This window comes from Micromonas commoda, chromosome 5 (assembly GCF_000090985.2).
Source record: "Micromonas commoda chromosome 5, complete sequence".
NCBI lineage: Eukaryota > Viridiplantae > Chlorophyta > Mamiellophyceae > Mamiellales > Mamiellaceae > Micromonas > Micromonas commoda.
Window position 1 is genome coordinate 1,086,406 of NC_013042.1, and position 21,061 is coordinate 1,107,466.

The window sequence follows — 21,061 nt, forward strand, 5'->3', positions numbered from 1 at the left end:
CAGCTGGGACCAACACCACATCCGAATTTCGGCGCGCGGCGAGGTCAGATCAACCGGGCGCCGGTTCGGCTTCCGCCTGTCCGAGGAAAGAAGGCTGGTGCCCTCCCGCTTTGGGACACAACCCACCGCGCGGGCTGCGGTCGGTTGGTCGCACTTCACGAGCACCGATACGACCGAGGAACCATGGCGGAAGACCCCGCGCGTATCGTCTCGCCCTCCTTGCGCGACGATGATCCCGCGGTGCGCGCGCTCGAGTCTCCCGCCCCGCGCCCGGATCTTTCCCGTCCCCGCGCCGTTTCGGCCCCTCGGAAATTACCAAATGCGTCCGCCGCTCACCTCCCCGTATCCCCGCCACTCTCAGACCCGCAAGCTCCGCGCCAGGGCGTTCACCGCGAACGATATCACCACGTCGCACTACACCGCGTACAATTTCGTGCCCAAGAACCTCTGGCAGCAGTTCCAGCGCGTCGCCAACGTGTACTTTCTCTTAATCGGGATGCTCCAGCTCGACGTCTTCTTCCCGGGGCTCTCCCCGACGCACTGGTCCACGACCATCGCGCCGCTCGCGTTCGTCCTGTCCATAAACGCCGCCAAGGAGGCGTACGACGATTACTTCAGGCACCGCTCCGACGCGGCGGTCAACGCCACGCCGTGCGTCCGGATCCTCCGCCCGAAAAACCCGCCACGCGGCGGGGGCGCCCTCACGACGACGCTGGAGACGATCCGATGGAAGGACCTCCGCGTCGGCGATATCGCGCTCGTGCGCAACAACCAGGAGCTCCCCGCCGACGTCGTGTGCGTCCAATCCTCGGACCGCGCCGGCGTGGGCTTCGTCGAGACGGCCAACCTCGACGGCGAGACGAACCTCAAGGCGAAGCGAGCGTGCGCCATCCCCGGGGTGGCTTCGGGTCGCGGTTCCGATCCCGACGCGGTTATCCTCGAGAAGGCGCTCCAGGGCGCGGTGATCCAGTGCGAGGCTCCCAACAACCAGCTGTACAAGTTCGAGGGTAAGTGGGTCGGCCTGGGTGCCGACGGGGGTGCCGACGGGGGTGCCGACGGGGGTGCCGACGGGGGTGCCGAGCTGGGCGTGAGCGTGGATAACGTGCTGCTTCGGGGGAGCACTCTTCGCAACACGGATTGGATCGCGGGCGTCGTCGTGTTCACCGGCGGCGACACCAAGCTCATGCGCAACTCCGTCCGATCCCCTCGCAAGGTGTCCTCGCTCGAGCGTCAGATGAACGCGCTCGTGCTGTGCATCGGAGCGTTTCAGCTCGGCGTGAGTCTCCTGTGCGCGGCGCTGCAGAGGCGTTGGTTTTTGACCGAGCAAACCTCCGAGGTTCGTCACTGGTACCTGACGCCGAGCGGGGCGTGGCCCGACGTTGACGGCGCGGGCGCGACGGACTACCTCACGCAACTGGTCCGCTTCCTCGTCTTACTCAACGCGCTCATACCCATCTCGCTTTACGTCACGTTGGAGCTCGTGAAGGTGATGCAGTGCGGCTGGATCGGCCTCGACAGGTCGATGTACGACCCGGTCAACGACGTCAAGTGCGGCGTCCGGACCACCGCGCTCAACGAGGAACTCGGGCAGGTCGGATGCGTGCTGTCCGACAAGACGGGGACGCTGACGCAGAACGTGATGGCGTTCGTGAAGTGCTCCGTCGGCGGCCGCGTGTACTCGGCGGACGACGCTCGGGCGGAACAAGCCGCGCGCACGCTCCCCTCCACGCCGATGCTTTCGGCGAAGAGTTCAAAAAAGTTTGACCCCGACGGGTTCGCCGATCTGAGCCTCGACGATTTGAACGACGACGACGACGACGACGAACGCGGACGCCATCGATCGAGCGCCCGCGACGTTCACACGATCGCTCGGTCCGTCGCGCTCCGTGCCGCCGCGGGGGCGCGCGACCCCGCGATCCTCGCCTTTCTCCGCCACCTCTCCGCGTGCCACACCGTCGTCCCCGCGGCGGATTCATCTTGCGACGATTATTCGTCTCGCGATGACGGTTCATCTTCCGACGACCGCGGCTCCGGCGCCGTGTTCGGCGGGCTCCGGTACCAGGCGTCCTCGCCCGACGAGGAGGCGCTCGTCACCGGCGCCGCCTTACTCGGTCGCAGACTGTTGTCCAACGCCGCGGGTGCCGTGGTGACGGAGTCGCACCCGCCGGATGGCAGCACCGACGACTTGCGCACGGGCGCGTGCGGCTCGGCGAACGGCGATTTCGCCGGCGTAGTGACCGAACGGTGCGAGGTTCTCGCGGTGAACGAGTTCACCTCCGCGCGCAAGCGCATGTCCGTGGTGATCCGCGACGTCGCCACCGGGACGTGCGTTTTGCTTCTCAAGGGTGCGGATAACGCGGTGCTCGAGCGCCTCGCGCCCCCAGCCGACGAAGCCGCGGCGAAAAACGTCGACGCCACCAAGGCGCACCTGGACGATTTCGCCCGCGAGGGGCTTCGAACGTTGGTCCTCGCGCAGCGCGTCGTTCCCCCACACGAACTTCGCGGCTGGCTCGACGAGTATAACGCCGCGCAGGCGGCGCTCGTGGACCGCGAGGGCGCCCTTGCCGACGTCGCCGAGCTCATCGAGCGCGACTGCGCCCTCGTCGGCGCCACAGCCGTGGAGGACAAGCTTCAGGACGGGGTACCGGAGACGATCGAGACGCTGCGTCGCGCGGGGTGCCTGGTTTGGATGCTCACGGGCGATAAGCTGGAGACGGCGGTGTCCATCGCGAACACGTGCAGGTTGATCGACGCCGAGGGTGAGCTCGCCATCGTCCAGGAGTCCGATTTCGTCGGCGACCCAATCTCTGGAAACGGAGCCAATCCCCGGTTTCTTCGCGATAAAGCGAAGGAGGCTTGCGAGGACGCCGCTCGGGGTTGCACGTTCGGGCTGGTCATCGAGGGCGGCGCCCTGCAGCACGCGCTCGCCACCGACGAGTCCCAGTCCCACTTCCTGGCGCTGTGCCGCGCCTCCTCCGGCGTGGTCTGCTGCAGGGTATCGCCCATACAAAAAGCCAGGGTCACGACGCTGATGAAGAAAAGAGGCGGATTCGTCACCATGGGGGTCGGCGACGGCGCCAACGACGTGGGCATGATCAAGGCTGCGCACATCGGCGTCGGCATCAGCGGCAGGGAGGGGCGCGCCGCGGTGCTCGCGTCCGATTACTCCGTCGGCCAGTTCCGGTTCCTCGCCAACCTACTCCTCGTGCACGGGCGATGGTCCGCGAAGCGTAACCGAGAGGTTGTGCTGTACGCGTTTTACAAAAACTTTGTCTACGCGATGGCCAACGTATGGTTCGGGTGCGTCAGCGCGATGAGCGCCCAGCCGGTTTTCACCACGGCCGCGATCGCGACGTTCAACGTGCTGTGGACCTCGTTGCCCACCGTCGCGTTCGCGTGTTTCGACCAGGACGTCTCCCCGGCGACGTCGCTGGCGCACCCCGAGTTGTATCGAGAGTCTTCCAAGTACACGAACGCGCGGTTTTTGCTCGACGCGTTTGTTTGGCTACTCTCCGCGTCTTGGCACTCGCTGTGGTGCCTCTTCGCGTGCCTCGCGGTGCTGGGCGACCCAGAGGCGAGCACGTACGACGGCAAGCAGTGGGACCTCTTCGCCGTGGGAATCGCCGTCTTCACCGCCGCCATATGCGCGTGCGACGCCAAGGTTGCGATACGCACCAACCACTGGACGGTGTTCAACGCGCTCGCGGTGTTTGGGAGCGTGTGCGCGTGGTTCCCGTTCGTGCGCCTCGTCTCCGACGCGTACGTCTCCTTCGGCGTCTTCGCCCCAGTCTCCGGCGTCGCGGAAGCGCTGTTTCCGGAGCCGAGGTTCTGGCTCGCCGTCACCGTCGCCGTCGTCGGCGCCGTCGCGCCCGACGCCGTCGCCGAGGTTTTACTTCGGTTCCTAGCCCCCAAGGACTGGCACATCCTGCGCGAGGCGTGCGACGCGCGGGCGAAGAAGGCGAAGGATCGGGCGTGGGTAAAGGCGGCAAAGGCGGCTACCGGGCCGCTGCTCCCCGTCGTGGTCGACGTGTCGCTGCGCGAAAACGTCGACGACCAAGAGGGTACTCATAAAAAACCGACGAAAGGTTCGGGCCCGCGTGGTGAGTCACCGCCCCGGCCGGCGAGGACGTCGTGCACGTCTTGCGTCTGCGCCGAGGACGAGTGGCGCGCGCGCCGCGACCGGAGGAAGAGCAGGAACCCGAGCTACCTCGAGGCGCTGGCGGCGGCGAGGGCGGCGGCGGAGGTGGAGCCGGACTGGGAGGTGACCAACGCGGAGCTCAGCGACGAGGAGCTGGTTTGAGTGGCGTGTGATGGGTTCACATTTTTGGGGCGTGTCTGTCTATACGGGTAATGGGTGGTGTGGTTCAGTGATGACTGTGGTTGGTTCGCGTTATAATTTTGTTATTCAGAGACTGTCGTGACTGCGCATCAGTTGGAATCCGTCGCGAAAATGCGAAGGCGTCGGAACATTGTTGTCGGGGGAGGATATGACACGTAAGCCCCTGCTGCAGGCATCTTACGTGGTCACTCTGTCCCGACGCGCCCTCGCACGTCGCCGCTCGAATCGATAACGATGTCCGCCGTCGCCTCCTCCATTCGTGTCTCCGCCCCGGTCAAGGCGGGCAAGGCCGCCGCCTTCAACCGCGGTGCCCGCGTCGCCTCGGTGAGCGATCCCCCGCTCTCGTCATCCGCCCCCTGCTGTCACGCTTATCGTTACCCTATTCCACGCGGTTCGCTGACGAACGTGCCCCGCTTCGCCCCCGCGATGCTCAGGTTCGCCCCGCGCTCCCCAAGGCTCGCGTTTCCACCGTCGTGAGGGCGCGTGAGATGGGCATGAAGACCGACGGCACCTCCGCCACGGTGAGAATACCCCCAACCCCGCATCCGCCAGCACCGCGTCCCCAATCCGATCGTTTCTCGCCCGACAAATGCAAACTACGATTGTCTTCGTCGCGCGCGCTGACCGAGGATCACGCCTTCGTCTCCCCCTCGTCTCGACGAAAACAGGGCAAGAAGCCCAACCCGCAGTTCGCCACCGTGGACGGCAAGCTCTGGGTCTGCCAGGGCTGCGGCTACATCTACGACGGCTCCCTCGGCCAGTGGGCCGAGAACAAGCGATGCCCCGCGTGCGGCGAAAGGCGATTCGCGCTCAAGACCCAGGCCGAGATGAACATCGCGATCGCCTCCCTCGGCATCACCGGACTCTTCGTCCTCGCGCTCTACGCCCTCGTCAAGCTCGCGTGATCGTGCCGCCGTGCCGTGCGTGCGCGAGTGTCCGTCGCGACGCGAACGCTCGGACCCGAGGCGCGATGAAAGAGTGGGCGCGAATGAATGAATGTATGGGGCCCACGTAGCGGGTCCGAAGGAGCCGTCCGAAGGCGCGTCTGTAGGTGAGTCGGTTATAAGGTTACAAAAGAATTAACTGCCCCCGCGCGTGCGTGTCACTTGGGCCCATCCCCCGGCCCGAACTCGTGCGGCGCGCGTTTCGGTTCCAGCCGCCCGGTCTCCCGCAAGTTGTCGAACATCTCCAGCGCGTTGAGAATCGCCTGGTCCATGTTGAAGTACTTGTAACTCGCCAGTCGCCCGACGAAACAAACCCCGCGCTCCTTCGCCGCGAGCGTCGCGTACTTCTCGTACAACTCCCGGTTCTCCGGGTTGGGCACGGGGTAATAGGGCTCCCCCACGTCCGTCGAGTACTCCCTGGCGATCACCGTCCCGGCTACTTTCCCGTCCCTCGTCCCTCGCGGTTGGTTGGGCGTGTGCTTGTACTCGACGATTCTGGTGTACGGGACGTCTTCGCCTGGGTAGTTGACCACCATCAACTCCTGGTAGAAACCCCCGGGTGGGGACGGCACGTACTCCTCCTCGAACCGCAGCGATCGGTACTCGAGCTTGGGCATCCCGAGCGCCGCGTAGTACGAGTCAATCTGCCCGGTGTACACGAGCAACCCGTGCTTCGGGAGAGTCCCGTTCGTTCTGTGACGGAAAAAATCGCAGTTGAGCCGAATCGTCACGTTTGGATCGCCCAGCAGCATGTTCTCGAATATGCGCGTGTACCCGCGCGCCGGCAGCGCCTGGTACTGATCCGGGAAGTACCTATCGTCCGTGCTCGTCCTGCACGGCAGGCGCATCAGCACGGACGCGTCCAGCTCCTTCGGGTACTTGTCCCACTGTTTCTTGGTGTAGTGCCGGAAGATCTTCTCGTACAGCCGCGGGCCCACCCGCGACAGCGCCGCCTCCTCGCCGTTCGAAGCCGACCGCCCGTTGGGCGGCGCCACGCGCTCGGTGTCGTACCACGCCTGCATCTCCGCCTCGCCTTGCACGTCGGTGTTCTCGAACAACGCGTTGACCGTCTCCTGCGTGGGAGGTATGGGCACCAGTTTTGTCGTCCCATCGTCGGCGACTACCCGCCCTTTGACCCTGTGGTCGAACGGCAGCCACTGGCTGAACTCCTGGACGTACCGCCACACGCGTTCGTGCTGGGTGTGGAACAGGTGCGCGCCGTACTTGCTGCACCTGATGCCGTCGGCGGTGACGTAGTCGTAGCAGTTACCGCCGAGGTGGTCGCGCTTGTCGATCACCAGGCTGGTCATGCCGAGCTCGCGCGAGCACCGCTCGGCGAGCACGGCTCCGGAGAGGCCGGCGCCGACGATGAGGAGGTCGACGTCTCGCGGGCAGGTGGACAGGTCCCCGCTCATGATGTCATCGCCGAGGGGGAGCGGGCCCTCGGCGTCGTTGCCGCCCTCGTGGATGCCATCTGCGGGTCACGGGTAACGGGAGGTCAGGGGTGTTGTGAGGGACGGAAATGTGAGATCTGTTACACGGCACCCGAGAGGGACTGGAAGGGCGGGCGCGCACCTCTGCCGCACACGCCCGTGACGAGGTTGAGCGCCGCCCACTCGGGTTCCGCGCGCCCGACGCCGACGGACGACGCGAACGGTCCGGTCGGCATCTTTCGTTCCTCCCTATCGGCGCCTGCTCCAGTGCGCGCGTCGCTGGCTTGCCGATCTCATCAGTCGACACCTCGCCGCTCGGGTCCCGCCAGATTTTGGTCGGTCGCAATCCTTGGTTCATAGACGGTCGTTTCCCTTGAATCCCAAATGAAACTGTCCGACCGCGTCCAGATCAACTTTTCCATCTCGTGGCCCAGAAGAGAAGTCGCTCGGAAGTATATTCCTTCCGACGCGCTCATCACACGGAGAAGGCGCCGCGGCGGACGCGCCTCCGCCGGACTCGACTCGAATGCTCGCGATATCGGTCCACGCCGCATCTCGCACTGGTCTCGCGCCGTCGAGAACGAGCGTTCGTCCCGGATACACGCGCGGCTGCGCCGCTTTCGCGCACAGGCGCGTCGATGGAAAACAAACAACGGACAATGATGACGTCGTGGCACCGACGACGCGCGTCGACACGGGTCCGTCGCGCATCGACGTCGCGGCTCCGTTGGCGCTGCTAGCTCTCGCGTCGTCCGTCGTCCCGCCCTCGCACGCGTCCGAGTCCCTCGCCGCGTTCGCCGCGTTTTCTTCCGAGGGCGACGCCGTCGAACGAGCGCGCGACGTCCTCGACCGGCTCGAGACCATGCCCCAGATTGAGACGATCCCGCTCTGGCTTTTCGTGATGACGCTCAGCGAGATGCTGCCGCTGTTTCCCTCGCAGCCGGCGGCGTTGACGTCGGGGATAGTTTTCGGCGCGACGGAGGGTGCCGCGATGGTGATCGTCGCGAACATGACCGCCGCCACGCTCGCGTTCCTCGCGGCGAGGGGCGCGGGGCGAGCGTTGGCCGAGAAAGTCGTCAAGGAGGAGACGGGGAGCGGGACCCGAGGGGACGAAACGGCTACGGGTCGATACGAAACGGCGTATGGCGGCGACGCGGACGACGGGGAAGACGTCGACAACGCGTTCGCGCGAAAGTGGGCGGAGCTGCGCGCGAACCTCGCGGAATCTGAACCGACGCGGCAGGCGACGCTCATCGCGCTGTACCGCCTCACGCCGCACCCGTTTAGCGCGAGCAACTACCTCTTCGGCCTGGTGCGTGAGGTTCGGTTGGCGCCCTATCTCGTCGGGACGTGCGTGGGCGTCATCCCGTACGCGATCCTCTACGCCGGCGCGGGCGCGTACGGTCGCACGTTGCTCGACGGCGGCGAGGCTTTCGAGACGGCGTTCGCGCGCATCCGCGAGATCGTCGAGAGCGATCTGGAGATTGGGGAGGAGGGCGCGCTGGCGGTGGGCGCGGCGACGGCGGCGGCGTACTTGGCGAGGCGACTGGCGCGACGACGCGACGACGTGCGCGACTCGGCGTGACGAACGAACGAACGAACGAACGAACGAACAAACGAACGCGATTTTTTGTACCATCACGTCGACGTCATCCATCAGCCGCTACCTTTTAAGTGCCGTCGAACAAACAAACGAAAAACGCAGCCGCCGCTATCGAACGTCCCCGGCGGCGGACGCGAGCACGAACGCGAACGCCGCGCACATCACCAGCTGGCACCGCGCCAGCGCCTCGATCCACCGCGTTTCCCCTCGCGCGACTCGCACGAGATGGCCCGAACTCGCCTCCTCGTCCGCCCGCCCGACGGGGACGACTTTGTTCGTTCGAGCTCCCGCCGGCGACCCCATCGGCGCGAGCGGCGACCCCATCGGCGCGAGCGTTCCGCTCCTGGCCGCCCGCGACCCCATCGGCGGCGTCGCGAGACCCGACGTCTTCCCAACGTCTCCCGACGTCTTCCGTCCCGCTTCCTCCTCCTCGCCGGCTAACGCCGCCGCCTCCGCCTGCGCTCGCCCCGTGCACGTCATCGCCAGCGCGACGGACGCGAACAACGCGGACGTCGCCACGAGCCTGAACCCCGCGAGTCCCGCGTGCGCTGCGTTCCACGCGTTCGCCGTGCACCGCGCCGCGTACAACACTCCGAACATCTCGAACGTCGCCACCCCCGCCAGGTGCGCACCTGTTGTCCACCGTGACGTATCGTCGACGGTTACTTTGGCGACGACGAGCGCGCCCACGGCGTGCGCGACGCCGTAGCCGAGCACCTGCGCGGCTGCGCCTCCCGTCTCCCCGCCGTCGCCGTCGTCGTCGCTCACCGCGTCTCTCTGCCAAACGGACGCGCAGACGACGCCGACGAAGTACGCCCCAGTTGCGGCGAGGATGAGCAGATGGGGCGCCTCGCCCGCGCGTTGCGTCGGTATGCTGAACGGGTCCCGCAGGTGTCCCGCCCTGTGTCGATCGATCGCCACCCCCGTCGCGCCGAACGCCAAGAAGAAGACCGCCGCGAGGATCGGCACGGCGGGCGACCCCATGCCGCGCGCGCGCGCGCGACTGGCCAGCGGCGGCCCCGAGCCTCGTCAGCTTTCAGAATTAATTTAACAAGCTGACAGGAGTGCAGTCGCGGTTGCCAAAAACGTGCGCGCGAGGCCGCTCCGACCGGGCGGGCGGAGACGGTGCGATGGGCGCGACGTTCTCGTCGTGGCGGCGCCGGCGCCCGAGCGAGGGCGACGGCGGGTTCGAGACGCTGAACCCGCGCGACGCCGCGATGGCGCTCGACGAGGACACTCGCCTCTTCCACCGCGCGCTCCGCAAGCACGACCGACGCCTGGACAAGCGCGCGCGCGCCGCGCGTCGCACCCTCGCGTGGGCCCGCGGGGATCCGAACGCACCCGCGCCGTCGTCGCCGACCCTGCGCGCCCGCGGACCGTCCGTGGCGTCCGTCGGTAAACGCGGCGGGGGGCTCGGCGAGTTCGGCCTGGACCGACGGCCTGGACCGAATGGGAGCGCGACGGACGACGCGGTGCCCGGGGCGGTGCCCGGCGACGCGCGCGGGGGACCCGGCGGCGGGCGCCGCGGGCCCGCGCGAGAGTACGACATCATACGCGCGGAGTGCGCGAAGAAGATGGAGCTGGCGGAACGGAACAGGGCGAGGGCGCGTCGCGCGGCGTCGAGGCGGCGGGCGGGGGACGATCCCTCCTGGAGCACGAGCGGACGAGCGGACGCGCGGGAAGAGAGCGGACGAGCGGAGGCGCGAGCGAGGGAAAAGGAGGCGCCGTTCTCGGATACGTCGGGAAAGGAGGAGCCCGGGGGAAGGGCCTCCTCCTCGCCCGCCGCCCCCGTCGGGTATCGAACCGCCGACTTCCCCGTCTCCGAGAACCTCCGGCGCCCGGCGGCGAGACAGGGAACCCCGCCGCCCCCGCCGTCTCCCCCGCCTCCGCCCCCGCCGCCGCCGCCGCCGTCCATCGCCGATCGCCGTCTGCGCGCTGGGTACGAGCAGGTGAAGGTGTTCCGCGACGGCAACTCGCTGTTTCACTGCGCGCGGCTCGGCGAGATCGTGTGCCAGGCGCGCGAGCGAGGCGCATCCGCGGGTGGGGCCGGAGCCGACGACGGGATACGAAACGACCCCCTCCTGGCCGGCCGCGGGGATAGCGTCGCGGCCGTTCTCCGCCGGGGCATTCGAAGCCTCGGGCGCGCGCAGGCGGCGGCGACCGCGGCTGCGCTTCGACGGGGAGCGATGGACCGGGTGCGTTCGGTGGAGGAGGACGAGGCGGACGAGGAGGGCGGTAAGCCGGGGTCGAGCCGCCTCGATCGTCCGTCGTCCTCCTCGGATCATCGATCGTCGTCGTCGTCGCTCGCGGCGGAGATGAGCACGAAGGCGGTGGACGACGCCATCGTGACGGCGGTGCGGGGGGCGGAGCTGTTGGACGAGTCCTTTCATCAATCCTCGGATCGTCAATCGACGAGCGGGGGACGGGGCGCGCCGATCGATAACTGGCGCCGCGCCATGGTGCACGTCGGCGAGATCGCGCGAGCCGAGGCAACGTCCGGCGCGTACGGCGAGCGGGACGAGGACCTGTACAACGCCGCGGTGCGACGCGCCTACTGCGACGTCATGTCCCGCTCCAACGTCCCGGCGACGTATCTGGAGCTCGCGGCGCTGAGCGCTCATCTGCGACGACCTATAACGGTGATCCGGGGCCCCGTGGGCGCGGGCGACGAGGAGAAACGGTCGTTAGGAGAAACGGCTACCAGCGGCGAGCGGATGTACCGGGCCAGGTGCGTGTCGGAGGTGGTTGGCGAGAGGTACGCGGCGATTGGGCGGCGGGGGTTCACGCTGTTCTGGGAGCTCGCGGAGGGGGTGCCGACGGGGTTGCCCGCCGGGGATTTCGTGTTGCTGGTGCCGAGGGTGGGCGACGGCGACCGTTACGACGACCGTTACGGCGCGGTCGGGGACGGCGCGGGGGGGACGATGACGCGGACGGGGAGAGACCGTCCGCGAAAAGGAAGGAGGAGCCCGCTGTCGCCCGGTCTCTCCCGCGCGGCGCCCGCGCAGGAGGAGGAACGCGCGCCGCCTCTACGGAGGATCGATCGAACGAGCGCGCTCGCCGCCGCGGAGTTGGGCATGCTCGCCGCCGCATCGGACGGGAACAAGACGGCGGTGTACCGCCACGTGTCGCGCGGGGGGGTGTCGCTCGGGGCGGCGGACCGTGTCGGGGACACCGCGCTGCACCGCGCGGCTCGCGGCGGCTGCGTCGGGTTGATAAAGACGGTGCTCAAGGCGGCGGGGCGAGGGGACCCCCGCCAGCCCTCGCGACGCGAGCTGATGGACGCGACGAACGCGGCGGGGCGGACTCCGCTGCAGGTTGCCGTCGACGCCAAGCGCGTCAAGGCGGCCAGGTTCCTGCGAAGGGAGGGAAGCGCGGACCCGAGGGGGGAGCTGGACGCGCTGCAGGGAGCGCCCTTCGGGGACGGGTACGCGAGCTCGAGCGGGTACTCGTCGTCGGCGGTGTCGGACACGGGTTCGTCCGACGCGGGATCCGACGTGGCATCCGACGTGGCATCCGACGTGGCATCCGACCTCGCCTCGGACTCGGACTCCGAGCTCGAGCGCGGGGGGCCGAGGGGCGGGCTCGACGGGCGGGCGGCTCGAGGGAGACGAACGAAGGGTACGGGCGGGTCGCAGACGTGGGCCGGCCACGGCGCTCCCGCGACGTACGACTACTCCGCGTACGGCCGGCTCGGAACCTCCGAGTACGCCACGTCGGATGCCACGTCGGACGGAGGAGGGGTATCGTCCGACGACGGCGGGTTCAGGGCGTGCGGCGGGTGGTCCGACGTCCCCACGCCGAGCGGAAGCGAGGTGGAGAGCGACGCGGGGTCGCTGTGGAACAGCGAGTCGGAGAGCGAGTGGGGCGGGTCCCGCTCGGATGCCACGTCGGATGCCACGTCGGAGGGGGAGCTGGACGAGGGTCACGGAGACCGCGCGCGGTACCCCTCGTTCCTTCGATGACGAGCGCTCGTTCGCGTGTGTGTGCCGGGTCGTCGAACAAGCGTGGCACATGTCGGTACGTGTATAGATAAGATTGTTAGCGCAAAATAGACTATGGTCCATAAGGTCATCGCTTCTTCTTCATCGGGAACGGGGCGATGAGCTCGCGCGCGAACCCCGCCTCCAGCGCCGCCGCCGCGAACGCGAACACCAGCACGCTCTCCCCCGCCAGCAGCGCCGCCTCCGCCCACGACGCCAACTCCCCCGCGTCGCTCCCGTGAAGGTACACGTCGGCTGAGCCCAACCCCCTCGCGAGGCCAAACGCTCCGACGACGCCCCCCTTGAGCTGATCGTTTCCGAGGTCGTCCCTCACCGCATACCGGTACGTGACGCCGAACACCGCGCAAGACAGGAATATCCCCGCCGCGGATTCGAGCGTCACGACCCCGCCCGGGGACTGGGCGAGGGTGAGGGGCAGGGAGAGGAGGGCTCCGGCGACGGCGGCGGCGGTTGCGGCTTTGGCGGATTCGATCCTCTCGGCGTCTTCGTCGACGTCGTCGGCGACGGTGCTGCCCCACTTGCTCCTCGCTTGCCCCACCGCCGCGCCGTCGGCCTCCTCCAGGAGCTCCCGGCGCTCGCGCGCGATCTCCTCCATCTTCGCCTCCGCCGCCAGCACCGCCGCGGACTTGGCCTCGAGCTCCGCGAGTGCCGCCTCCTGCGCCTGCTCGAGCTGGGACGACGCATCCTTAGCGGTGGCGCCCATCTCCAGCGCGATCTTGGCCTCCTCCTGCGCCATCTCGGCGTCCACCTGGAGCGACGCCGCGTTCCTCGCCTCGGCGGCGATTTTCGCCTCCTGCGCGCGCACCTCCGGGTCGTCGTTCACCGCGGCTCTGATGGCGTCCACATCGACCACGTTGGCGACGTCGAAAACCTCGTCGCCGCTGTCGCCGCCGCCCGGCGCGGCGGCGCGAACGCGGATGGACTCGGCGCTGCGGCGGTTCGAGGGGGCGAACGAGGTGATCGGGTGGGGTGCTCGCCGACGCGTGGAGGCGGCGCCGGCGCGGGGTTGGCAGCGCGCGGCCGAGGCCACGGCGAGGAGGCGCAGCATCTTGTCGTGGATAAAAAGTGACGACGCCTCGACTTGGTCGAGCGTTTAATCAAATGACGGAACAGGCGACGAGTTCACTTTTGGAATCAAATTGTGCAATTAAAACAGTAATTGGGCTAAAATGAGAGTGAAAGGACATGCGAGAGATGGGAAAATGGGGACTCTGATCTGAACCCGCGCTCCTCCCCAGCATGTATTTCAGCTCCAATGGCCCATCTGTGACGCCCTCTTTAGCTTGAGCGCAACCGCTCGTAAGCAACAGCGACGCCAACAGTGAGTTATATCCCCACAATCCTCGATTCACGCCGTCGACGTGCGCCGCGCCCGCGCTGCGTCGACGGCGTCGCGCCCCGGCGTCGGTCCGGTTTCGCGGGGTTGCGCGCTTTTCCTCATCGTTAGGGCTTTGAGGAAAAACGACGGGATCCCGCGCCGGGTCGACCCCCCTAGATGCGCGATGCGACTGCGCATCAAGGCCAAGGACGCGTCGCTGACCTTTACGAACCCTTCCTCTAACCCTTCGCAGTGCCTCGCGGACCCAAGAAGCACCTCAAGAGGCTCAATGCCCCCAAGCACTGGATGCTTGACAAGCTGGGCGGCGTCTTCGCCCCCAAGCCCTCCGCCGGTCCCCACAAGACCCGCGAGTGCCTTCCCCTGTGCCTCATCCTGCGCAACCGCCTGAAGTACGCGCTCACCTACAAGGAGGTGACCACCATCCTCATGCAGCGCCTCGTCAAGGTTGACGGCAAGACTCGTGTCGATAAGTGCTACCCCGCCGGCTTCATGGGTGAGTACCGCGAACCGCCTTTCCATCGCATCGTTCGCGGAGAGAAAAAAAGACGGACCCGATGGCTGACCGTAAACCCCATCCCCCTCCCTCCCGCAGACGTCGTTTCCATCGACAAGACCGACGAGCACTTCCGCCTCATCTATGACGCGAAGGGCCGCTTCGTCGTGCACAGGATCTCCTCCACCGAGGCCCAGGTGAGCGTCCCATCCCACCGCGGACTCCGCGCGGGTTTTTACCCTAAAACCGGACCGAGCGGCACGGCTCGTGTTTTTCACCCACTCGCGCGCTGCCGCAGTCGCCTGACCATCCTCCCCCCGCCTCCCCTCCCGACGACAACAGTACAAGCTGTGCAAGGTCAAGACCAAGCGCCTCGGAGACAAGGGTGTCCCCTGCGTCAACCTCCACGACGGCCGCACCATCCGCTACCCCGACCCCGTGATCAACGAGTCGGATACCGTCATGGTGGACATTGCCACCAACAAGATCACCGACCACATCAAGTACGACGCGGGCGCGCTCGTGATGATCACCGGTGGCCGTAACCGCGGTCGCGTCGGTGTCATCCAGAGGCGCGAGAAGCACAAGGGTTCCGTCGAGGTTGTCCACGTCAAGGATGCGGGCGGCCACGAGTTCGCCACCAGGAGCTCCAACACCTTCGTCATCGGGGAGGGCAACAAGCCCATGATCTCGCTGCCCAAGGGTAAGGGTCTCCGCCTTACCATCGTGGAGGAGCTCGAGAGGCGCAAGGAGGCCTAATCCTCCGGCGATGGACATATGGTTTTAGGGAGGGCCGGCGCGCCCTCTCCGCGACCGTCTGCGCGGGTGTTGCTTTCAAACGAAAATTTTGGTGTCTAAACGGTGTAATACAGATGGAGCCGCGAAGGGCGGACTCTCTTCGTTAAACGCTTCGTAATCCTCGCTTATTATCGATGAACAACTCTGATGCATTGACATTGCGGCTAATCGGTTTTAATAACGTGTGGTGGTGTTATGAGCACGAGGCGAGGGGCTGTGCGCGCGCCGCCGAAAGATGGCGAGCCCACCCCTAGAGGAACGCATCTTGGTCGACCGTGCTCTGGTCCTGCGTCTGGCCGAGGAAAGCCTCGGCCTCCTGCACCACGCCCTCGTTCCCACACGCCATGCCGTAGCTCAGCGCCTTCGTGAAAGCCTCCCTCGCGCCCGTCACGTCCCCGCCAGCCTCCAGGCACTTGCCCTTGTAAGAGAAGGTGGTGCTCAGGATGGCAGCCTCGTGCTCGTTGCCGGCGCCCATCTTCTCGGCTTCCGTGATCTCGTCCATCGCCAGCTTGTGCTTGCCCTGCTCGATCAGGGTGAGCGCGATGCGATTGTGCGTCGCCGCGACGAACTCGTTCTGGCCCAGCACGTGGAACCTCTCGATCGCCTGCCGCATCCGCCGGCACGCCCCCTTCGCGTCACCCTCCGTTCGATGAATCTCTCCGAGCGCCATGAGCAAGTCGCCCATCCGCCCGTTGAGGTCGGCTCTCATGAACGGGGGCATGCCCGCTCGGCCGTCGTGAGGCTTGCACAGCGCCAGGCCCTTCTCCAGCGCCGCCTTCGCCGACTCCAGCTCGCCTTTCTTCACGTAAGCGTCGGACAGCACGCGCATCGCGAGGCCGTGCACCGTCGGCGGGGCGACGACTTTGGAGCACAGCTGGTCGGTGCTGTTCATCATCTTGATGGCCCGCTCGAAGTCGCCGTCGTCCAGCGCGGATCGCGCGTTCTCCACGGACCGCATGACCAGCGCGGGAACCTGAGCTCGAAGGAAGGACGATGGACCGAGGTGAGCGATCGAGGTCGAGACGTCGCGCCTGGCGCGTGGGGTCGGGGGCGAAAAAGCGCAAAGATCGAGCCGCAACTGTGGATAGGGCGCGGTATCTCCTTTTTCGCCTAGCGGGGCTGGGGGTCGGGCGCGGAGGCGGCCGGGGTCGAGACGAGGGCGAGTCGCGTGGGTTCGGGCGCACCTGCTGGGGGTTCAGCCCGTTCACGTTCTCCAGGGTCGCCATGTTTCGTTTCCTATCCCGTGTGTATCCCGAACTCCCCGCTAGCCTTCGTGGGGGGTACCGCTCCGGCCTCGCCTCTTCTCACGCACGCGCACGCGAGGTTTTTGTCGCCAACCGCCGAGGGCTTAGCGCTCCCTTACTATCCCTAAACCCGCCGCCGTGGGGGTTTCGCGTGCTACGCCGCGCGAGTGTCGAGCGAAACCTGTCGTTCGCGTCGTTGCGATGCGAACGTCGTCGCCGAGTGTCAGCCCGCGACTCCTCCAAGGTGTGAGATGCGACCAAAATCGTGGAGATATCCCGGGCTCCTCCAAGATCTCGATTGTCCATCGTCGCCATGAAGGTGTTTTTCATCATCCGCTCAACGTGTGCGAGTCACCGCCAACCGAAATGGAAATAAAACTGTTACTGCCCAACTGTCAGTTCGCTAACCATAAATACGACGCCTCGCGCCCGAAGGGGTGTTTAAGTGCGTCTCGGAACCAGCGCTACGCACAGCGACGGTCGCGCCGGGCGGCGAGGTCAGCGATGGTCAGCCCCGCGGACATCCTCGCCACCCTCGGATGCGTCTGGGCGGCCGCCGCGACGTCCTCCCCCGCGCCCCGCACGGCGCACATCGACCTCTGGTGGCAGCCCGCGCCGTCCCTTCAAGACGCGCGATCGGCGTGCGCGGCCACGACGAGGTGCACGGGGGTGTGGTGGAACGAGAGGGACTCGGTGTACCGCCGCCTGTCCGGCGCGGTCGCCGCGGTGGACGCCCGCGGCGCCCACGCGGACGCGTACAGCGTGCACATAAACGCGTGCGACGTCGCCACCTTCCGCGAAGCCCTCGCCGCGTCCCACGCGGACGTCGCCTTCGTCGTGACGACGGTGCCGCGCAAGGGACGGGGACGACACAAGGGCAAGACCTACTTCGCCGCGCACTTGGACACCACGCTGGCGCAAACGCCGACGCTTCCCGTCATCTACGTGCAGGGAGACAACGCGTCGAGCGACCAGGCGGAGCGGATCATCGGCGCGGCGCACGGCGTGGGCGACGGCGACGGCCGAGGCGCGACGGGTGACATTCGGCCGATCATGTACGTCAGGCCGCCGCCGTGGCCCGAGGAGAAGTGGCGGCCGCCCCTGAAGAGGCACGGCAACCCGAAGTGGTTCGCGAGGGAGAACTGGCACTGGTCGTGGTCCGTGCTCTTCGCGCACTTCGCCGGCGCGGGTGTGGGGAAGGGCTGCGTCCAATCGGGGGCGGCGCATGGATCGAATGGATCCGGCGCGAAAGATTTAAGTTTATTCGCGGCCCCCTCAGACGACGGCCCTCACCGCTGCGGCGTCAGGGTCGGGTTCATCGAGGACGACGTCGTGCTCGCCGAGAACGTCATGTCGGTGTTGGGTGACCTGCCGGTCGAACCCCCGGACGACGTCCTCGGTGTCTCGCTGTGGGACGCGGACGATAAGCCCCTGTGGCACAGGTGCTTCAACTGCTACTCCAAGGCCATCGTGTACCAGTGGGAGGATGCGAGGACGCTCGGGACGCACGTGCGCGAGAACTTCTGGGCAAACCCGGTGGACTGGCTCGTGGACGACTTCGGAAGGGACACGCTGCGGCGTTACAACCGGTGTCTGGTGCCCAACTTGGCGGAGCACATAGGGGACGTGAGCAGCAACGGCGTGGACCGGTCGTGGCAAAAATCGCCAAACTTTGCGCCAGTCGCGCGAAGGGCCAGCTATCGAAAGGTGCCGGTGCCGGACTACCCGGTGCGGGACTGACGTCGTTGTACGACATAGGCGAGACGTAGGACACGCGACTGCTACTAGCTAGAGCTATAGTCGAATCTTATTTATTATTAGCGGGGTATCGTACGACCCTCATCACCGTAACGGTTCGTCGCTCGCTCTCGGCTCATCGTCGGCTCGCCATGCGTCTGGCTTCCTCCGCGAGTCTTCGGGTGCGAACCGCGTGGGTTTCCCTCGCGGCGGACGCGACGCGCCGCCTGTTCACGTCAGGCTCTTCGCGGAAGCTCGCGTGAAGACGCGGAGGCTCCTCCCGCGTTCCTGGACGTCCGCCTGGATGGATCGTTCGCGGCGAATGAAACTCATCAGCCCCGAACGCGTTTAAGGATGGGAAGCGTCGCTCGTCGTGGAGTTCGGACGCCGCCGCCGCCGCGGCCCAGTCCCGATCGAACGCGTCGCCGTCCTCCGTCGCCAGCAGCCTGTCCTCGCATCTCTCCTCGCCCGAGACGCCGTCGCGCTCGCGCGTGACGCGCCGCCCTCGGTCGCCCACCGTCCTCGAGACCCCGTGCCTCTCGCGCCCGGTGCTGTCCTTGTAGGACCTCTTGGTCTCGGTGACCGTCTCGACGCGCGGGCCCGCGACGCCCCGTGACTGGGCGGTGTACTCGAAGTGCGCCGGCGCGCCGTCGGGACCGCCGGGTCCGCGGTAGCTGTACGCGTAGCTGCTGCTGCTGAACCGCACCTCGGACTGGGAACGACGAGAATCGCCGTTGTTTGCTCGCGTCGTCGTCTGGGTTCGCGCGAGCGGGCCGCGGCCGGCGCCGCTCGGGGGCTCGAGCGCGCGGGTCATGGCGCGCTCCATCCGCCGGAACTCGTCAAGGATATCCCCGCCGCCGCCGAGGAACATGGCCGACGAAACCTCGGGTCGGCCGCACGCGGCGAAGCTCTTGGAACAATGCGTCCGCAGGTCGCGTCAGCACCTGACGGGACAATCCCGTCTCGCGGCAGCCTTGCGCCGCTGCAGGTCACGCTTCGATACCTCCGTGCGCACACCCGTCGGCGCTCCGACGGGATGATGTCGCGGACGCCCGGGGTGCCGACGCCCGCGTCCGGAGGGGATCGTCGCGACCCGCACGGCCGCATCGCGTCTCGAAGCTTCCCGGACGTGCGCGCGGCGGGTAAGTCCGATGGGGCGCGCGTCGACGTCCACGGTGGAGGATGGACGTCCACGGTGGAGGAGGATCTGCCGACGCTCAGCGAGGACCGCCTGCGCGACGGGTCCCCGTCGCGGCTCGCGGGGATGTCCGTCGCCGCCGAGACCCGATGTCGCGAACAAGCGTGCGAGCTCCTCCGCGTCGTCGCGCGCAGGCTCCGGCTCCCGCTCCCGCCCACCGTCGCCGCGCTCACCATCCTCCTCCGATTCTACCAGCGCAACGCGCACGATGAGTGCTCCGCGCAGTTCGTCGTCCCGACGTGCCTGTACGTCGCGAGCAAGCTCGAGGAGGTTCACCGACGCATCAGCGACATCGTCAACGTCACGCACAGGGTGTTGTACCCGTGGCGGGGCGACGTCGTGGAGCTCCTGAGGGTCCTTCCCCCCGTCCCGATCGATCACTCGGTTTCGTCGAAATCGTCGTCGAAGCCGGATGCGCTCGGCGGCTGGTTCTTCCCGAACCTTCACGTGCGCCTCGCGGACCAGCGTCGCGCCACGCCGTACGACCGGGCCATGCGCGTCCGGGGCGGGCGGCAGGCGGCGAAAACCGCTCGGCTCACCGGGGGAACGGACGGGGACGGGGACGGGGACGCGGGACGGGGGGCCGGGACGATGGGCAAAAAAATTGGCGACGGCGAGACGATCGGCGCTCGTCAAGCGCTCGCCGACGATACCGATCGCGTCGTCCGCGATTACGACGACGACGACGCGACGTCGACCGGGACGTTGAAGTGCCTGACGGGCGAGCCGTACTACCGCGTCAAGGAGATCGTGCTGGAGCTGGAGGCTGAGGTGCTCGCCGCGATTGAGCACCGCCTCGACATTCCGCAGCCGCACCGGATCCTACTGAACCTGTGCGCCGTCGCGGGTGTCCCGCCGGGGTGCGCGCAGCTCGCGACGAGCGCGCTCACGGACGCGTGCTTCCGGACGACGATGTTGCTGCGGGTGCGCGTGGGGGAGATGGCGGCGGGGGCGCTGCGATGCGCGAGCGCCGTCTATCTACGCGGGGGCGGGGTGGACGATGAGCGCGATTGGGCTCGGCGGATGCGAGGAGACGGCGGGTGGTGGCGCGAGCTCGGTTTCGACGTCGTCGCGGTGGAGAAGGCGGCGGACGAGATGCTGGGGGTGATGCTGACGTCAGATTCGAAGCCGCCGCCCGTCGTCGTGGCGAGGGGGGTCCGTCGTCGTGGCGAGTGGGGAGGGATGATCTCTCCGGTGATCCCGGTTGGGCGATAGAGACGAGCGGTTTGGCTGAATATAACAGAAGACTTGTAGACGGAGACTCATAGAGAGGTTGCGTCGTCGCGTCCGAGATGCCGGACAAGACCTGGGACGTCCTCGGGGACCTCCCCTCCGACGCGTCCGCGACGAGCTCCGACGAAGACGACGACGGGGACCGCGGCGACGGATCGCGCGGAGGATCTCGCGCGGATCTCGCCGCGCCCGAGCCGCGACGGGTGCGGGAGGTCACGTACGAGGACCTCGTGCGGCGGAGCTACGGCGGCGTCGTGGCGGCGATGGACGAGGACGCGAGAAGGCGGAGGGGGGAGGAGGCAGAGGCGAGCGCGGCGGCGAAGGACGACGAAGGCGAGGGGACCAGAGGGAAGAGGCGCGACGAGCGCGAGGGCGATTCGGAAGATTCCGACTCGGACGCCAAGAGACCGCAACTCGTCCAAAACGCCTTCGGCAACTGGGAGATGTGCGGACGCAAGCGGGTGCGACGCGAGGAGGAGTTCCTGGCGGAGGCGGCGGCGAGGCGGGAGGCGCGCGGGCCCACCCAGGGCGAGCGACGATCGGCCGCGCTCAAGGAGGAGCTGGCGCAAAGGATGGCGCGCGAAGAAAAGTTTGACCTCTCGCGCATCGTCAACGCAAAGGCGACAAACGACAACCCGCGATGAGATGACTCCTCACGATGTTCTGAAAACTCTTAATCTTAGTCAGTCAACGACACAC

General features: G+C 67.3%; 13 protein-coding genes across 13 annotated transcripts; 8 read left to right on the top strand and 5 right to left on the bottom strand.

Moving 5' to 3' along the window:
- Positions 1–319: 319 nt before the first annotated feature.
- Positions 320–4,300, top strand: MICPUN_82204 (p-type ATPase superfamily; the record flags this gene model as incomplete). The annotated part of the gene is made up of 2 exons (XM_002502197.1): positions 320–1,758; positions 1,846–4,300. 2 exons carry the CDS (start codon positions 320–322, stop codon positions 4,298–4,300), a joined length of 3,894 nt encoding a protein of 1,297 aa, XP_002502243.1.
- A 240-nt stretch (positions 4,301–4,540) lies between these two features.
- Positions 4,541–5,431, top strand: MICPUN_58799 (rubredoxin-type Fe4 protein). Its single transcript, XM_002502198.1, has 3 exons — positions 4,541–4,663; positions 4,774–4,860; positions 5,008–5,431. Exons 1-3 carry the CDS (start codon positions 4,574–4,576, stop codon positions 5,242–5,244), a joined length of 414 nt encoding a protein of 137 aa, XP_002502244.1. The 5' UTR covers positions 4,541–4,573; the 3' UTR covers positions 5,245–5,431.
- Positions 5,387–6,963, bottom strand: MICPUN_58800 (udp-galactopyranose mutase). The gene is made up of 2 exons (XM_002502573.1): positions 6,859–6,963; positions 5,387–6,757 (listed from the first exon to the last, which is right to left on the bottom strand). Exons 1-2 carry the CDS (start codon positions 6,950–6,952, stop codon positions 5,442–5,444), a joined length of 1,410 nt encoding a protein of 469 aa, XP_002502619.1. The 5' UTR covers positions 6,953–6,963; the 3' UTR covers positions 5,387–5,441.
- Positions 6,964–7,242: 279 nt separating this feature from the next.
- Positions 7,243–8,301, top strand: MICPUN_58801 (predicted protein; the record flags this gene model as incomplete). The annotated part of the gene is made up of 1 exon (XM_002502199.1): positions 7,243–8,301. One exon carries the CDS (start codon positions 7,243–7,245, stop codon positions 8,299–8,301), a length of 1,059 nt encoding a protein of 352 aa, XP_002502245.1.
- A 126-nt stretch (positions 8,302–8,427) lies between these two features.
- Positions 8,428–9,303, bottom strand: MICPUN_58802 (predicted protein; the record flags this gene model as incomplete). Its single annotated transcript, XM_002502574.1, has 1 exon — positions 8,428–9,303. One exon carries the CDS (start codon positions 9,301–9,303, stop codon positions 8,428–8,430), a length of 876 nt encoding a protein of 291 aa, XP_002502620.1.
- A 1,935-nt stretch (positions 9,304–11,238) lies between these two features.
- MICPUN_108316 (predicted protein) lies at positions 11,239–12,400 on the top strand. Its single transcript, XM_002502200.1, has one exon. It carries the CDS (start codon positions 11,241–11,243, stop codon positions 12,279–12,281), a length of 1,041 nt encoding a protein of 346 aa, XP_002502246.1. The 5' UTR covers positions 11,239–11,240; the 3' UTR covers positions 12,282–12,400.
- Positions 11,772–13,368, bottom strand: MICPUN_58804 (predicted protein; the record flags this gene model as incomplete). The annotated part of the gene is made up of 1 exon (XM_002502575.1): positions 11,772–13,368. The coding sequence occupies one exon, from the start codon at positions 13,366–13,368 to the stop codon at positions 12,388–12,390; it is 981 nt and encodes a 326-aa protein (XP_002502621.1). The 3' UTR covers positions 11,772–12,387.
- A 238-nt stretch (positions 13,369–13,606) lies between these two features.
- On the top strand, positions 13,607–15,055 carry MICPUN_90851 (predicted protein). Its single transcript, XM_002502201.1, has 4 exons — positions 13,607–13,641; positions 13,892–14,152; positions 14,252–14,349; positions 14,495–15,055. Coding segments are annotated over exons 1-4 (777 nt in total). The 5' UTR covers positions 13,607–13,640; the 3' UTR covers positions 14,912–15,055.
- Positions 15,056–15,080: 25 nt separating this feature from the next.
- Positions 15,081–16,431, bottom strand: MICPUN_105622 (predicted protein). Its single transcript, XM_002502576.1, has 2 exons — positions 16,135–16,431; positions 15,081–15,923 (listed from the first exon to the last, which is right to left on the bottom strand). Exons 1-2 carry the CDS (start codon positions 16,174–16,176, stop codon positions 15,201–15,203), a joined length of 765 nt encoding a protein of 254 aa, XP_002502622.1. The 5' UTR covers positions 16,177–16,431; the 3' UTR covers positions 15,081–15,200.
- Positions 16,432–16,698: 267 nt separating this feature from the next.
- Positions 16,699–17,934, top strand: MICPUN_100675 (predicted protein; the record flags this gene model as incomplete). The annotated part of the gene is made up of 1 exon (XM_002502202.1): positions 16,699–17,934. The coding sequence occupies one exon, from the start codon at positions 16,699–16,701 to the stop codon at positions 17,932–17,934; it is 1,236 nt and encodes a 411-aa protein (XP_002502248.1).
- Positions 17,935–17,984: 50 nt separating this feature from the next.
- MICPUN_108320 (predicted protein) lies at positions 17,985–18,837 on the bottom strand. Its single transcript, XM_002502577.1, has one exon. It carries the CDS (start codon positions 18,800–18,802, stop codon positions 18,068–18,070), a length of 735 nt encoding a protein of 244 aa, XP_002502623.1. The 5' UTR covers positions 18,803–18,837; the 3' UTR covers positions 17,985–18,067.
- Positions 18,838–18,850: 13 nt separating this feature from the next.
- Positions 18,851–20,344, top strand: MICPUN_100676 (predicted protein; the record flags this gene model as incomplete). The annotated part of the gene is made up of 1 exon (XM_002502203.1): positions 18,851–20,344. One exon carries the CDS (start codon positions 18,851–18,853, stop codon positions 20,342–20,344), a length of 1,494 nt encoding a protein of 497 aa, XP_002502249.1.
- Positions 20,345–20,421: 77 nt separating this feature from the next.
- MICPUN_58810 (predicted protein) lies at positions 20,422–21,006 on the top strand (the record flags this gene model as incomplete). The annotated part of the gene is made up of 1 exon (XM_002502204.1): positions 20,422–21,006. The coding sequence occupies one exon, from the start codon at positions 20,422–20,424 to the stop codon at positions 21,004–21,006; it is 585 nt and encodes a 194-aa protein (XP_002502250.1).
- Between the last annotated feature and the right edge of the window lie 55 nt (positions 21,007–21,061).